This window comes from Trichoderma atroviride, chromosome 7, assembly GCF_020647795.1.
Source record: "Trichoderma atroviride chromosome 7, complete sequence".
NCBI classification, from domain to species: Eukaryota; Fungi; Ascomycota; class Sordariomycetes; order Hypocreales; family Hypocreaceae; genus Trichoderma; species Trichoderma atroviride.
In genome coordinates, this window is record NC_089406.1 from 1,327,403 (window position 1) to 1,342,315 (window position 14,913).

The 14,913-nt window shown below is 47.5% G+C and overlaps 6 protein-coding genes across 6 annotated transcripts; 3 read left to right on the forward strand and 3 right to left on the reverse strand.

The window, feature by feature from the left end:
* The first annotated feature begins 58 nt into the window (after positions 1–58).
* On the forward strand, positions 59–1,060 carry TrAtP1_012453 (uncharacterized protein). Its single transcript, XM_014090167.2, has 3 exons — positions 59–266; positions 562–668; positions 780–1,060. The coding sequence occupies exons 1-3, from the start codon at positions 61–63 to the stop codon at positions 866–868; spliced, it is 402 nt and encodes a 133-aa protein (XP_013945642.2). The 5' UTR covers positions 59–60; the 3' UTR covers positions 869–1,060.
* Positions 1,061–1,556: 496 nt separating this feature from the next.
* TrAtP1_012454 (uncharacterized protein) lies at positions 1,557–4,936 on the reverse strand (the record flags this gene model as incomplete). The annotated part of the gene is made up of 3 exons (XM_066115529.1): positions 4,080–4,936; positions 3,943–4,005; positions 1,557–3,894 (listed from the first exon to the last, which is right to left on the reverse strand). Exons 1-3 carry the CDS (start codon positions 4,277–4,279, stop codon positions 1,557–1,559), a joined length of 2,601 nt encoding a protein of 866 aa, XP_065971628.1. The 5' UTR covers positions 4,280–4,936.
* Positions 4,937–4,946: 10 nt separating this feature from the next.
* Positions 4,947–8,121, reverse strand: TrAtP1_012455 (uncharacterized protein; the record flags this gene model as incomplete). The annotated part of the gene is made up of 5 exons (XM_066115530.1): positions 4,947–5,437; positions 5,616–5,675; positions 5,732–6,563; positions 7,738–8,040; positions 8,110–8,121. 5 exons carry the CDS (start codon positions 8,119–8,121, stop codon positions 4,947–4,949), a joined length of 1,698 nt encoding a protein of 565 aa, XP_065971629.1.
* A 275-nt stretch (positions 8,122–8,396) lies between these two features.
* TrAtP1_012456 (uncharacterized protein) lies at positions 8,397–11,541 on the reverse strand. The gene is made up of 2 exons (XM_014090165.2): positions 9,040–11,541; positions 8,397–8,969 (listed from the first exon to the last, which is right to left on the reverse strand). The coding sequence occupies exons 1-2, from the start codon at positions 10,045–10,047 to the stop codon at positions 8,649–8,651; spliced, it is 1,329 nt and encodes a 442-aa protein (XP_013945640.1). The 5' UTR covers positions 10,048–11,541; the 3' UTR covers positions 8,397–8,648.
* A 775-nt stretch (positions 11,542–12,316) lies between these two features.
* On the forward strand, positions 12,317–12,814 carry TrAtP1_012457 (uncharacterized protein; the record flags this gene model as incomplete). The annotated part of the gene is made up of 4 exons (XM_014090164.2): positions 12,317–12,452; positions 12,509–12,549; positions 12,605–12,667; positions 12,716–12,814. The coding sequence occupies 4 exons, from the start codon at positions 12,317–12,319 to the stop codon at positions 12,812–12,814; spliced, it is 339 nt and encodes a 112-aa protein (XP_013945639.1).
* An 857-nt stretch (positions 12,815–13,671) lies between these two features.
* TrAtP1_012458 (60S ribosomal protein eL14) lies at positions 13,672–14,877 on the forward strand. The gene is made up of 3 exons (XM_014090163.2): positions 13,672–13,871; positions 13,968–14,107; positions 14,179–14,877. The coding sequence occupies exons 2-3, from the start codon at positions 13,979–13,981 to the stop codon at positions 14,491–14,493; spliced, it is 444 nt and encodes a 147-aa protein (XP_013945638.1). The 5' UTR covers positions 13,672–13,871; positions 13,968–13,978; the 3' UTR covers positions 14,494–14,877.
* Positions 14,878–14,913: the final 36 nt, after the last annotated feature.

Below are 14,913 nucleotides of genomic sequence, written 5' to 3' on the forward strand. Positions count from 1 at the left end.
AAGCAGGGAATTTTATGCATGTGCATAATTCCCAAAAAGCCCCACCCATAACAACGACAAATGAGCTATCTCGATACTACACTTACGCAGTTGAAAGGCGCAAGTTTCCAGACATTTCCCATTCCAAAAGCTCCCCCCCCATTGAGCCTCCCTCCTGCTCTTCTCTCTCGCCCAATCAAAATGTCCGCCAAATTCGCCTTCGCAAAGTCCCTCAAGGAGGTTCGCTTCCTCTTCTGCCAGACCTCCGAGAAGAGCGCAGCTGTTCGGTACGTTCGAAAAGCCCTTCTGATATCGCTTTTAGCTCTTGCCTTGTCCACCCGTGGAGTCGCAACAAAGGTTCCAGATGTGCACCTTTCCATATATTCGCTATACCTGTTATACCTACCTTCATGGGTAGCTATGCGCAGCTACCGTTTACCAATCGCCCGTCTCGTCGAGCTTCAGAACCCGAACAGCGAGCGCATTTCCAATCTTTCCCCACGACGGAGAGAAATTGGCACATGCATACACATACACGTAAATTCAGATATAAATTGAGCTAACAGAGAGGCACTCATGTAGATCTTTCCTCACCACCCAATACCCAGCCATCAAAAAGGCCAACCCCAACACCCCGATCCTCCTCCGCGAAGCCGCCGGCACTCTCCCCAAAGTCTACGCTCGATTCGGTACGTTTCTCGACCCTACCTTCAATCCAAACTCTAAGAGCGGAAGAAAAAGAAGTAGAAGAACAGATGGAGATGTGATTGATTATATGCTAACTGATACATCGGTTCCAGAGTTTGGCAATGAAAAGTCACAGTCTCTCGAAGGCCTGACAGACAAGCAGATCGAAGATACCGTCTCAGGACTGGTTAGCAAAGCATAAATTGGAAAGAAAGAATTGTATATACACAAAAAGAAATAAAAGAGGAGATTGTGTCGGACAAGGGCTTCTGGCCTGCATCCGTGTGAAGAAGAAGACGAGATATCAATATGGCCTAATGACATGGACGCTATAGTGTACAAATTCAAATGCATAGATGAAATACTACACTACCACTTCAATGGCTAGCTTGTGCCTATCTGCCTGCAATGCAACGTTGCTCCAGCCATGCAAAAGTCCTAATGACAGCGCGTAGTGCCTGGTAACTGCTCATCGACAGGAATAATCAATGATAGAAAATCTGGTTCTGGCGTATCTAAATACTCGAACATATCCCCTGAATTTCCATATCCTGACGGAAGCCGTCTAACCTAACCTAATTATTACACATTATCGCAATGCAGAATGAATATAAGAATACAATAACAGCTGGTCCAACACACATATTTCTTTCTCAAACAAAGACCGTTACTGGAGTGTAGCAGATCTAATACGCGATGCAGGCAACGAAGGCCAGTCCTCTTTATCAAGGGCAGCTTTCTTGCCAGGCGATGTAGCCTTCGAAGTGACTGGCTCTTTGCTCTCGCCTTCATTTCGATGCTTGTCTTTAGACCAGCTACGCTGAATCTCGGCAGGGTTATTCTCCTGCTGCCTTGACGAAGTCTCGAAACCACCACCCGCCTTTGAGCTGTCAATGCGTCGAACAAGCTTTTCTTTCGGCTGTTGAGATTTGGTAGGCGAGTTTTGCGCAGCCATTGCCCTTTGCATAATCTTGAACTTGGACGGTGATTGGTTCTCTCTGGGTAACTCTTCTTCCCCCCCTCATTCGGAGTGAGCCTGCTTTGTAAAGATTTGGTGCCTTGACAGTATCCACTGCTGCAACACTGGCTTTTTGAGGAGATTCAAAAGCCATTGCAAGAGGGTTAAGTCGACTTTTCTTGGAAGAGTCTGCTTCCGTTATATGCGTTACTGAGTCCGGTCTAATCGAGTCATCGGTGCTCCTCATGGACATCTGGCCACTTACAGCATACTTAGGCTGTGGCGGTTCAAATCTGCTGGTCGAGGAAGCTTCGAATGTCTTTGAAGTGATTGCAGGATATTTGTTCTTCCGCTTTTTGGGAACCTTCAATGAGCCGCCCGCGCTGCTTCTAAACTCCTGTCGACCCCGAGGTAGAGTATCATATGAATACTGACTTCTAACATTTATCGTAGCCTGTTCTATAGGGCCCTTGAAAAGCTCTGTTGCGCGCTCCTCAGGCTTTTCCACAAAATGCACAGGACGAGAGGCAGATTCGGACATTGCAGGAGCCGACGTAAGCGTATGGGAGTCTGCTCGAGGCTCTTCCTTCTGTACAAAGGGCGTCTCCGAGACAGATGGCGATATATCTCGGCTACTGCCTTCATTCTGCAAGACAGTCAATGGCGTCAAGGTTGGACGTTTCTTGGATTTCTTGGATTTGTTCCACTTTGATTTTGGCTTGATCTGGCTATTTACCGTGTCGCTCGTTTTGTTTTCATCCGCGGGTGCCTGCGAATTCGAAGCAGTAGCATCAGTCTCCTCTGATTCAGTCTGACGTGGGCCAGCAATTTTCGTTTTTGAAGATTGCGTCTCTTCCTTGGTCGTCATATTGGTGGAAACTCTGCTTTCTGGTGATACCATAGGCAGTTGAGCTGATTTGGGGTCAGAGTCCAGTGATTCATCTTTGGTAAGATGTTGAGTTTCATCTTTGGCCAACTCTTCGGCTTTTGCTGACTGCTCTGCTTTGACCTTGTCCGACCCTAGCAAATTAATCGACTTGAGCTGATCCCGCTTCCTGATATGCAGTGTAGCAGTGTCTGCCTTTTCTGTTGTATTGTTCGACGGTTCATTCAGGATTGGTAGACTTAGTTGCTGGCTAGACGCAACAGTTGTTCCTAATTTTTTGGACTTTCGTGGATCCAGTGGCATAGGAATCCTATTCCAGGCCTGTTTTCGCTCTTTTATCTCCTTCTCAGTGTAGCTGGAGATTTGAGCACTGCCGTTTGTGCTAGATTCAACGTGCTTCTCGGGAGATGCCACTGTGGTTATCGGCGGTCTCTCAGTATCTGGTATGGGATTTTGCGTCTTCTTCAGGTCACTTGATGTTGTAGTTTCATTATCACCTTCTTTGTGTACCCGTGCGGCATTCTCAATTTCCTCAATCAAACTCGAAGTTTGGTGCTGACGGTCCTCCACTACAACTGGAGAAGGTGATTTGACTTTCCTATTGTTGTTCTTGGATATAGGACTGCCCGTTCCTGTAGTTGGGGAACTATCGTTACAAAAAGTTGCTTTGGGTGTATCACTTGAAGAACAGGTTGAGTTGATAGGAGTATTTGGTAGTGCAATGTCGACTATCTTTGGCGAAGAACATTTGCTACTGTCGCGATCTGAAGTTGTAATGTCGCAGCTAATGCTCTTTTCAATCACGGTTTCTTCAGGAAGCGACTCTGAACATGGAATACTCTCTTTTTCAGGATTTCCCACTTTTGGATAGTCCATCGCTTGAAGAGGGAACGAAGTTGGATCGGCAGCATGTTCTCTCGGTTCCTCAAAAGCGAAATGTTCGCGATTGGCCACAGCCATTTCAGTCGGAGTTGGCAATTTGACAGGCTTTTCATCCCACTTGGGCTCAACAACTGGTGATATGCTCTGCTTTTCCATGCGCTGACTCGATAAGCCTGCTTTGGGTAACGTTGAAGTACTCGTAGGGCGGGAAGGAATTTCATGCTGATCTGGTTCTGATGTGGAGGTACGGCTTGAGGCCAACGAACAACGAGGAGGCACCTGAACATGGGCGTGATTTTCACTTGGAGCGAATGATTCGTGTCGTGGCGGCTGCTGGTGCGTAATTGGCAGAGGTGGAAGCTTTCTCGGTTGTTGTTGCGGATGGCGCGGCTTCGTCCACTTTGATCGATGGACTGATTGAATGGTGATTCTGACCTCTTTCTCTGGAAAGATACCCCCACCAAAAGCAAGAGCTTGTGGGACCGAGGATTCACTCTCAAATCTACCAGGCGTTAGTGTGAACAAAATCGGTGATGAATAGTAAACTTACCTCACGATGAACGCATCTCTCTTCATTGATGCTGCTGGAAATGCCTCTTCCACCTTGCCAAACCTAGTGCTTAATACAAATTTGAGAAATGAGAGTACATCCATTATCGAAGAAAAAGCTGCAGAGCTCGCTCTCACCCAAACACTTCTGTTGCGTTCGTTACACTGGTCACAGGTGCAGTGGCAATACTCCATGCTTGAGCCAGCAGGATTGCGACACCAAGAGCTTTGCTGGGCCTTGTCCTGTGGAGGGCCTCGTCGCCGAGATTTGTTTGAATAGCTTTCTTGAAAGGCGGCATTGTGTTCAACTTGAGGCTGCTGGCTAGAAGCATATACATGAGTCCTTTGGCTCTGAGACCCTCGACGGTGTCCTATTCTATTGGTGTTGTTGTTGTCGTTGTTGTAAGGACGGTTATTGCTTGGGTATCCGTTGTGCGCTGAAGACACTGAAGAGCCATATGAATGTTCCTGTCTCGGTTGCTGAGTTGGATGAATACTTTCATCAGGGCCATTGGCAGGGGTATTGCATGGCATGGTAGATGGAATCGCGTGGGGGTGCATCCCTGCAGGGAACTGATGAGACGGCATAGCCTGAGGAGTTCCAGAAAACTCTCTGTATGGCATATTGTGAGGACCCGGTCTATTTTGTGCGGAATGGAATTGGTGGCTTTGATACGGGAACCCATGAGGCATTGCATGATGCTGCATGCCTCCTTTCTCTGGCTGCATATAGAAAGCTGCAGGTTCTGCTAGTTGCTGAGTGGAGGGAGTGAAGCCCTGTTTGAAAGAGTCGCTAGATGAGTTATCACTGGGCTTTCTTAATTCTGGAGACACCCTACGAGCTCTTTGGGTAGGCGGTAGTTGCTTCGGAGCTGTAGAATTAACCAGAGGTGCAACCACATTAGGGGTTTGATGTTGATCAAATCGCGTGGTATCGTGCATTGGGAAAGGGCCTTCAACTTCTGGCTGGAATCTGCCTCCGCGTCTCTGAGTCGATCCTGAGTACTAATCAGGTCGCTCAAAAGCCTGAGGCTGCTGCTGCTGCTGCTGCTGATGATGATGTTGTTGATGCTGCTGGGCTTTCATCGATGCCAATTGTATTCTCACATCGTCTGATCGACTGATATGAGTAGCATCTTGCTCTGCTCGCTTTTTGTCCGCAATCTCTTTCATAGGATTGCCCAGATTGGCGTCCGGTCCCCCTTTCTTGATACACAGTGAAGTATCAGATAGCTCTTGCTCGGTGATTGACAAAGCTGCCGACTCAGAGCTTCGTCTAACATCAGCGCTGGTAGAATGTTCATTATCCGCCGCTAGCTGTGACCTTCTGCGCCCAAGCTCCAGGCCGTCGCTAGAGATCATGGGAGATGACGTCTCTGGCATCGATGAGGTTCTGCGAGTGTCATTTTGGCTTTGTATTTCGTCGTTTTTCTTCTGATAGGCTTTGTTGATAGGTCCCTGCGGCACTTTTGGTGCATTGCTACCGTTGACGATGACTACGCCAGATTTGGAAAATGTTGCTGGAGACGAAACAACATTTGGGGGGGTTGTACAAAGCTTGGACATTGTCGGCAGATTTCTGAACAGACTCTGGAGGCGAGAAACAGTTTGGCGGGAGATAGTAGTGTTTCCCATTCTGTTCAAAGCAGGGAGCTGGTGGATTGTCTGACATACGGTGAGGTTCAGATACAGGAGGCGGTGGCAGTCCACTACCGTCAAAAACTGGCTGTCCAGCTAGAGATAAATTAGATCCCAGGGCCTCACGAGAGCTAAATGATTTGGAAACTTACTAAGCCAGTTCTCAACGCTGTTCGTACGGAATGCTGTTACCAGATCAGCAGGCTCTTCAGCTTTCTCTGCTTCCATGTTAGAAAGAAGATAGGCACGACGACTTTTTAGTGCGCTCGCAATGAGTGGCACAACGTCATCTTGCAGCGAACCCAACGATTCATGGTCCTTATCATTGAGAATGCGATAGATGGAGCCTTGAGACTCTTTCCACTGCGTCAGTTTCTTGCGATTCTCCTTCAGCTTCAGCCACTCATCCGCCCAATGGCCGATATGAGCGGCTACTTCGCGCTTCACGTCAATCGAAATGAGCTTATTTTCATCCCAAATGGTATTGATGACATTCCAGAGGTTTAGACAGCCGTTATGATAGAGGTCATAGGCATCGAAGTAAGTCCACAAGTCATCCCAGCAGTAGGGCTGCTGCATATTCTTCAGCCCATCCCAATGGAGCTTGCGAAGTGAGTTGCAAATCGCTTGGATTTCGTCTTTGGTCCACAAGTGAATTCGACGCTGGGGTTGAATCTGATCCAAGTTCCGGAATGGTCGACTTCCGTTCGATGTTGAGATGATGGCTGCCGCTTTTGGAGGAATGTTGGCGTAGAAGCCGATAGGAAGATTGTCCTCCAAATATGTCTGGGCCACTCCTTGCGAGTGCACGCCATGGATCATTTTGTAGGTGACAGGAAGCCCATATGGATAGTATTTAGCATATGCTTCACGATCTCCATGGGGGAAATCTTCGGCGTAAACACGAGGGAAATCAGCCGCAGGAAGAACCGGATGCGGTGCCGGTAGTGGGTTCATTCGCATGGCCTCAGTCATGATGAAGTTCTTGACGATTGTCAGTAAGAGTGATATTGAGATTCAACAAAGCCCCAGAAGAAATTAAAATAAACAAGGACAGGGAGTGAAAGATGGCAAAGTGAATCGTTGAAACGAACGGACGCGAGCATCAATAATTGCTGGCACGCAGAGAAAGCGCTCATAGCACCAAAAACGAAATCCAAAAAAAGACGTGACGAGCGATGGAGATGAAGATGGAGAAGCAGAAAAGGAAAATAAAGGGTCAGGAAAATGATGATAAATGGACGTACCTGATTGCGAGCTCTTCTTTCTGATGAGGAAGGTGCAACGAGCCTGGGTAGCTGTGAATTCGCTTAGATTCGAGACGAAGGCGAGTTTCTGCAACGCAGAGATTGATGAGAAATTGTTCGCGGCTATAAAAGAGGCGGGATGCCAGCCTTGAATAGAATATAGAACAGTAGGGATCCGTTTTTGCGTATCCAACAACTTTGCTGTTGTGCAATGAAAAGCTTTGAAGTTACTGTGCGTTGCCGGTGAGAGAAGAAGAGAGAAGAGGAGAGAAGAGATGGAAGAAGAGGGTGGGTTTAAATTGGGTGAACCAAATTTTCATCCGATGTAGAAGAACTGCTGGGAAAAATTGTTATGGCGAGGTGAATGAAGACTGACAAATCTGCAGCGTGAATCTTACAACTGGAAGACAGCTGGCAACGGTGGAGCTCTAGAAGGTAAACGCTCTCAAGACGCTGTTTGTAACGAGCTGTTTGTAGTAAACTGTAGCTATGGCGCTGCTATAGAAGCCGTAAACCGGTGGTGTCCTCTGCAAACAAACTTTGCGATCCGTTTGCCTTTAGTAGCTCTGATCGCAGAGAGTGAAGCCGTTCGATAGCATCAAGGCAGATACACGGAAAGCGGAGACATCAACATATATCAAATAACAATCCTATTTTTTTTTTCTCACTACCGTCTATAATGCCCAGATAGTTTTGTTCCAAGGAGTGGGGTATATATGAAGATGCAGCTTATGAAGCTTTTTTTTTTTATACATGATGATTTGCTTGCGATGCTCATTTCTGAGCGTTTAGTAGCTTCAAGATCTCGGACTCGTTGTCCCCTGCAATCGCCTTGCCGTTGCTCCAGTCAACCGTCTATCAAAGGATTAGCCACTGCGCTCCATGAGTTATTTCCCCTTGACAATACTTACCAGCGGCCGTAGCAAGTTCTCCTTGTTCTCCTTGAACTTCCTCAGCGCATCCTTGTCGTCTCTTGCGCCCTTGACGACCTGAGCGGCGCCGTTCTGGCCAACGTACTGCAAGATTGTCTCCACCTGATCGAGGGTTGGGGCGTCCTCGGTGATGTTGAGCTCAAATGGGTCGCGGCGAGCACTGGCATCGTCGACGGCACTCGTCTGGGCGCTCGTGGATGCCTGCTTCAGCAGGTTGGACACTCGCACAGAGGCTGGAGAGCTCGCCTTGTGGAAGAGCGTGATTATGTCGAGGGTCTTGCGCTATACGGCGGGCTGCGTTAGCTGCAATTGGCACGATTGCCAGTGACAAAAGCTGCTGAATTGACCTACAAATCCGAACATGTTGGGCAGAGGTGTTGTGTAAGATAATTGCTGGTTGTTGGGCAATGAACAGCAATTCGGTGTGCAGAGCAATAGACGCAGAAGTGAAGAATGACGTTATTTGCGTTCAGAGGACTTGTTGCGCGCAAATAAGCTGCCCACAGCGTGGCCCGTGCGGCTCTTAGCAGCATCTCTTGGCATGCAGCCACTAAGGCATCTGCTACAAGGACCTACCAATTGAGGTAAACACCAGGGGAATAGCGATTTAAATATTAGACATTGGTCTATAAGTTCGTCATGATGCATATTTGTCTCTCTTATTTTCCATTTGGCAATGTCTCTAGCTATGTAAACTCTATCAATGTGTCGATTCAATCCAAGATCCATAATCTCTCATCCTTGTGCCAAAACGCCGCCAATATTTGCAATCATAGTAACCATACAGCTTCAACCAGATAGTATATCCCTTTATCAGAGCTCTTTCAATGTCTCGAAACATGATCTTCTGCCCATCTTTTGCCGTTGGAGTAAATAAATCGTGTGAAATCTTAGGCCTGCTTTTTGAACTTCTTCTGGATTTCTTCTTCTGAAAATTTGCGTGTCAGGCTCCTCAAAAACTTGATTCGTCCCTCCATCGTGAGATCTGCTTGGGCTCCAAGCGGAACCATGCATTTAGCCAGGGTTTCATAATCTTTTACAATCAGTCGGTAAGTAATCATCAAGAAGTCAATGTTGTGAAATAGAATTGCTCCTTCTTTGCCATAGGTTCTCCGCTGCTCCAAGAAAGAGATTGGGTGATCGCGCCAATGTCTGAGCGGGTTAAGGTGGTGCGAGGTATGATAACCATCATTGAAGCAGAATCGGTTGCTCTGCAAAGAAAGACATGTCAATTCCCACATTTTCAAATCGCCAGCTTGAATACGAAGAGAGTTTACTCACTGCAACATCCACCAAGGTGATGCTTGATCGGTAATCAGAGTCTGGCTCGTCGGGGTCGACAAAAGCATGCTGGCCCCAGTTGCCCGCCATCAATCCCAGTCTCATCAGTAGGAACGGGATGATGTACACAAAAAAGGTGGCTTGTTTGTTGACAAAGGTTGCCATGGAATAATAGAAGAAGTAGGTGCCGAATTCCCAGCCTGCTGCTCGCAGAGCCAATCCCCAGCGGCGCTTTTGCATAAAGTACGTGGGAAGATCCAACCAGACGAGGAAAAAGAAACGCGACACGTAGTGAAGGAAATGGAAGATGTCGTCTCGTTGGTAGCGGATCGTGGAGGACAGGTCATCTGGCCCGTTGCCTTCGATGTGGTGGTGTTTGACGTGGTGGTAAAAGTATGAGTTCCACGTATGTCCCATCAAGGGATCCGTAATGTACGGAAATAGCTTGTCAAACAAGGCGTACTGCTTGGACAGGATTCCACGCTGGTGAATGTGCTGGTGCATCATGAGCGTGTAGGTGCCAACATAGTAGACCTGCATAACAGCATGGACGATTCCATGGATGAGGTTAAAGTTTCGGAATAAAATGATGGCGCTCGGGACTGATGTGGTAAAATACAGCACCAGATGCACAATCATCACCACGTCCGTCTCATGCCGGGCTGTTTTCCGTGCCCAGCGAACGAATGGCTGCAGGACAAGATTGTTGACAGACTTGGGAAGGCGGTTAGGGAGGTCGTCAATGGACACAAATATGGTTGGCTCAAAGTGAGCATCGCTGGGGTCTCTCAGGGACTTGAGGAGAGCAATGTCCCTGACGGCCTCAATTGAGTCCTTTTCGTCCTGCGGTTCAGCCCGGGACTCTGCTAAGACATGGTGCCAGTCATTGTCAGCTTTGGATTGTTCCGCGCGAGCCTCCCGTCTCTTAGTGATGTCGTTCTCCAAATTTTTCAGCACAACGTGATCTGCACGTGTGAGACCGCCGTCATAAAACAGTTCGCACTCCATGGTGAGATTATCGCGAAGAGCATTTACAGACAGCTCATGAAGCTTTTCAAAACGGCGCACCGAGTCTAGTATTAACCATGGCAGAAAAAATCCCCCCTAAATTATGGCTCAACCGCTTTGTTCGGACATGCCTGCCAGCGCATCCACCAGCGAGATTGCATGGGTCTCCGCATTTTGCTTCCTCCACGCCTTCGCCGTGTCAGTGAATTGGAGCTCTAAGACCTAGTCCAACCTACACAAGCCACTTCACGTTCGTTTGGCGTGAACTTACACCCAAATAGTTTCAATCATCTATGCTCTTTGCGGCGCCATTTCACTTTCCGCGCCTGATAGCTTGGCAGACGGCAATGGCTCTTGCTAAATCATGTCGCCAAAGCTTTGCCCGGCTTGCTTCGCCCAGCTCCGGCGTCTCCACTGATTTTCTGCCGGGGGTCAGCTCCAGAGGAAGGCTACTTTGGCCTGATGCAAAACAAAGGGGACCATTGTTCGGCAGATTTGGTCGACTTGGTCCCCTAATAGTGGATCTCAGCTTGGGCAATGTTGCGGTGAATCTGGGCCAAGAATGGAGTGCCGACGTGCTAGAAAGGCGACACGGAATATGGCATGGTTTGATAACTGGTGTTACGTCGGCTGGGCGGCTGGACGGCTGCGCCCTTGTGACGCGGACATGTTATATTTTAAAACTGTAAGTTTCACTCCTTCAAAGGGTATCAGTCATATCGTCGTTTTATGCTTCCCAGGTATCGATTTGTATCCCCTGTTTGCGCTCTACGCCAGATCGTGAGATTGTGATGAGTCGCCCATCTCACGATCGTCCGAAACTCCCTGGCCCAAGGGAAGAAATTCTTGGCCCGCGTCCTGTTTCGGGGCTGAGCTGCATCTGCCACTGCCCGTTCTAGGAATCGTTGCAGATTAAATCGCCTGATGCTCGAACCAATAGAAGAATTCTCGGCGCTCATTCGTTCAGTAGCGCATCTCAAAAGGGGGCAAGACAAAAGCCGTCGGTCACTAGCCCCGGAATAGAATAATACAACCAGAGATGCTATGGTCTTAGATCTAGGACGTGATAGGCCTATTATCAGCCTGTTCCAGTCTGAAATACAGAAGATGCAGAGAGGGAAAAGATCCAATAGCTGAAAGGCATGCATAGAAATTAGAACCAAGAGGTAGTGCAGCATATTTGTACATGGCTTGCAGTTGTAACAGGCATTGGCTATAGATAGGCATCTTTTTACCACAACACCTTGATCTATTAGAGGGCTGCTTATTTTGGCAATCTGATCGTCCAGATCAAGAAAACCATCAATGTTGTGCGACTCGGGAAGAGCGCGCTGCGTTTCCGACAAATGTGGTCATCTTTTGCCAGATTGGCCGTCCACCTTTTATGAGGTCTGGAGGGTAGGGTTAACATAGATGAACTGCTATGCTCTCTCATAGGTTTTATTGATGAGGCGTGCAAGTAATGGCTGGTCTTCATTCTGGGTCATGTAAATTGTTTTCACGATCGGATTCCCCAAGGCTAGGTTAGCAGCATTCAAGGAAGAGATCGTCTACCATTTTCAAGACCAATGAGGATTTCCTATTGGGCCCTGGGACTGCATACGTTAACTCCACGCAAATTAAATAGAGGAAACGGCTAGTAGCTAAAACGTATAAATAACAATAAAATCGGGCGATGGTGCAGCATATATAGCTTGCCTCGCACACATCCTGTCTCTGTGCAGGGTAATAGCCAGAATCGACTGAAGGCCTGATACCCTAAAATGCAGTATGGGGAAAGACGGTGGTGTTCAAGTGACAGGTAGAAATTATTCTCTGTATGAGAGACTTTACTGCATTGTCTATACAAGTAATTGCCTTTAGATAACTTGGAAACTGCAGAAGATATGGGTGGGTGGATGGGTGGGTGCGTTTGCCACCAAGGCTCTCTGCGCATCAGTCGCAGCTTGTTGAGATTGTCCTTGACACCAGTTTTACATCAACGCTCTGATCAATTGAGCTTTTTTAGATGGCCATTCCAGCGCGCTATATCTATGACGTTCCATCCCACATAATAGTGTTTCTCATGTCAATCGCCGCGATTCAGCTATCATGACGTATGATGAGATCAGCAGTGGAGACTTATAGCAGTAAAGCTATCGATATTGTTCATGATGGTGAGTATTTAAAGAATCAAGCGTCGAAGCTTTTCATTTCAAAATAGAGACATTAACATTATTCCTATATCATAAACACGCATTTCTTCAAAATAAACATACAATCAGCAATCATGTCAGGACACTCCAACGTTGGCACATCTGGCGTTTACGAGGCTGGTGACCAGCGAAACGTCAAGAACTCCGAGATGCAGCACGCTGAGCGATTCAACGAGGGACAGGAGGGATCACATATCGGACTTGATTCAAGTACGAATCTTCAAATATTGCTACTACATGGCCGCCTATGCTGACTTCTTCCTCAGAAGACCAACGCTCCATCGCCAACAGGCTAGCGGCGGAAGAGGTACGCTGCTGAATTCTGTCATTTCTACGTACACACACGACTAACATTGTCGCAGCAAAAGTCAGAGCCTGGCGATGACAGAGAAACAGCCGCCTTGAAAGAGGACCCGACACTTCCTGTAAGTACTCATCTATAGCTTCAATGACGACAAGCTGACAGTATGAAGGCCAAAATGCACGGCAACGAGCCATCACGAGGGGCCAAGGTCGACGCTGAAATTGCAGCGGAAGAGGAAGAGTACTTACAACGGAAAGGCAAGGCTTAAACGAGCTAAATTGGTTTGCAATTTGAACGATTCAGAGCTTAGTCGGAGATGAGAATGCACCTTTGTTATTATTAGGCCATGAATCATGTATATTTATCCGCCCGTGGGTAGCCAGCAAGGCTGCTCAAAAAATTTCTGTCACTGGTATAGACATTTGAAAAGCATCTATGCTATACTCGTATAAAAAGCATTGTATTAATAGGAAAAGAAATTATCCAACCTTCCTGTTCTGTTATTCCGCATTCTGAGGCTACTCCAACTGCTCCTGCACCTCCTGCTACCTTTCAGGGTACACATTGATAATGAAACAGTTTTATACATATACAGACTGCTTTGTTGAGCCATAGCTGGAGTGCTGAATCATGGAATTGAAATGCTGAATGGATGTTTCCTATTGATATCACTAGAACGGGCACATTGCAAGTGGATGAGACAAGTAAAAGTTCGAATGAAGAATGTTTATTTAAATTGAATGCTAACATATCCTAGACCTGTAGTGATCTCTGTTAGCGAAAAGTTCAGGCCAAAACAAAGAACAATAAGTAAACAAAGACGCTAGTTCTCAGGATATGTAAGAAAGAGTTTATCATTTAGACATTTGGTATAGCATCTCCGGCGAGAGAGCCACCGCATGTGATCAACCGCAAATTACCTCATCATCGTACTGGCGCAATGCACAAAGAAAGAGAGAAAGAGACGATTATCCTTACCTCACCTCAAAGACTCAGGAGTCGTAGGATTGTAACGAATCCTTGTGAAGAATCTTTTGCTTTTCAGCAGAAATACCATCGAGTAGTAGGTATTCTGGACAAAGAGGCTCAAAATTTTTAGCTCGGGCGCAGAGAAGAAGAAGAAAAGGTGGCGGTCCTAGCGCACAACTTGGACTAGCGCGTCTTTGTCAGCTCGGCAAAATAGAAACTCCGGAAGAATTAAAGCTTGTGCGGGCAGAAAATTATTTGCCCTAGGGCTCAAAAGCCGTCGAAAGTCGAAAGCGTTCTCCAGTAAACGCTGCTGCCCCAGAACAATCCCCCGAGCGGCAGATTATCGTCGACATCTGGTATGATACACGCGTGTTCCTCCACTTCATTCTTATCCCGAATGAATTGCGACTTCTTCGAACCAACATTATCCGACTAACACGCCGTCGAAACAGATTCAGTCACAATGGGCGAAGCACTGATTGAGGGTTCAAACTGGCGCCTCGTCGAGGTCGGCCGCATCGTGCTGATTAACGGCGAGCACCCCTACAGCGGCCGCCTGGCCGCTATCGTCGAGATCATCGATCACAAGCGAGTACGTTGACGTATTCCCCGAAGACTTGCGACTTTTTCACCAGGGCAGAAAGCTAATCCGATGACATCCAGGTTCTCGTCGAGGGCCCCTCTTCAGACCCCAAGCTCAAGGTTCCCCGACAAGCCCTGCACCTCACCAAGGCTCTCCTCTCTCAGTTCGTCATCGAGAACCTGCCCCGAGGCGCCCGACAGACCGCCCTCACCAAGGCCTGGGAGAAGGCTGAGATCGACGCCAAGTGGAAGGGCAGCAACTGGGCCAAGAAGCGCGAACAGATTGAGCGAAGAAAGGCTCTGACCGACTTCGACCGCTTCAAGGTCCTCCGCCTCAAGAAGCAGCGACGATTTGAGGAGCGCAAGGCTCTGGCCAAGGTCAAGGCCTCCGCATAATTGGGATGTTCGCTCTGGAGTCACGGAGAGGTTGATCGGGTGGTATTAGAATGAAGGGCATGGATCCGGACAGGAAACGCATATACAGCAGCAAAAGTTCTGCTGGATTCATTTTCGCTCCCTTTCTGGAAGGGCTGTATGTTGTCACATATCATCGTTTATGATGAACGGCGTCGATACGGAAATTCAGAAAAAATGAATTCAAAGCTTATAGGGAGGATTCTCATTGTGGATCTTTGTGGTGATTTCGTGTAGTAAAAAAAAAAATACCCATGAAATGCATGTAAAATATCTCTACAAGATCTCCCCCTTCCCCTTGATATTTGATACTACTAGTATACGCAATCCGTAGCCGTACGTTATAAATTCCCAATCTTACTGCGCTGGTTAAAATCTGGCGGCGCAAAAGCCAAAATGCCT

Bases quoted from the DNA above. Each gene is read 5' to 3' on its own strand.
- TrAtP1_012453 (XM_014090167.2), top strand. From the start codon at position 61: ATGAGCTATCTCGATACTACACTTACGCAGTTGAAAGGCGCAAGTTTC. The intron at 267-561 runs GTACGTTCGAAA...GCACTCATGTAG, and splicing joins GAGAAGAGCGCAGCTGTTCG to ATCTTTCCTCACCACCCAAT. The intron at 669-779 runs GTACGTTTCTCG...CATCGGTTCCAG, and splicing joins CAAAGTCTACGCTCGATTCG to AGTTTGGCAATGAAAAGTCA.
- TrAtP1_012456 (XM_014090165.2), bottom strand. From the start codon at position 10,047: ATGGAGTGCGAACTGTTTTATGACGGCGGTCTCACACGTGCAGATCAC. The intron at 8,970-9,039 runs GTGAGTAAACTC...CTTTCTTTGCAG, and splicing joins TCACCTTGGTGGATGTTGCA to AGCAACCGATTCTGCTTCAA.
- TrAtP1_012458 (XM_014090163.2), top strand. From the start codon at position 13,979: ATGGGCGAAGCACTGATTGAGGGTTCAAACTGGCGCCTCGTCGAGGTC. The intron at 14,108-14,178 runs GTACGTTGACGT...GATGACATCCAG, and splicing joins AGATCATCGATCACAAGCGA to GTTCTCGTCGAGGGCCCCTC.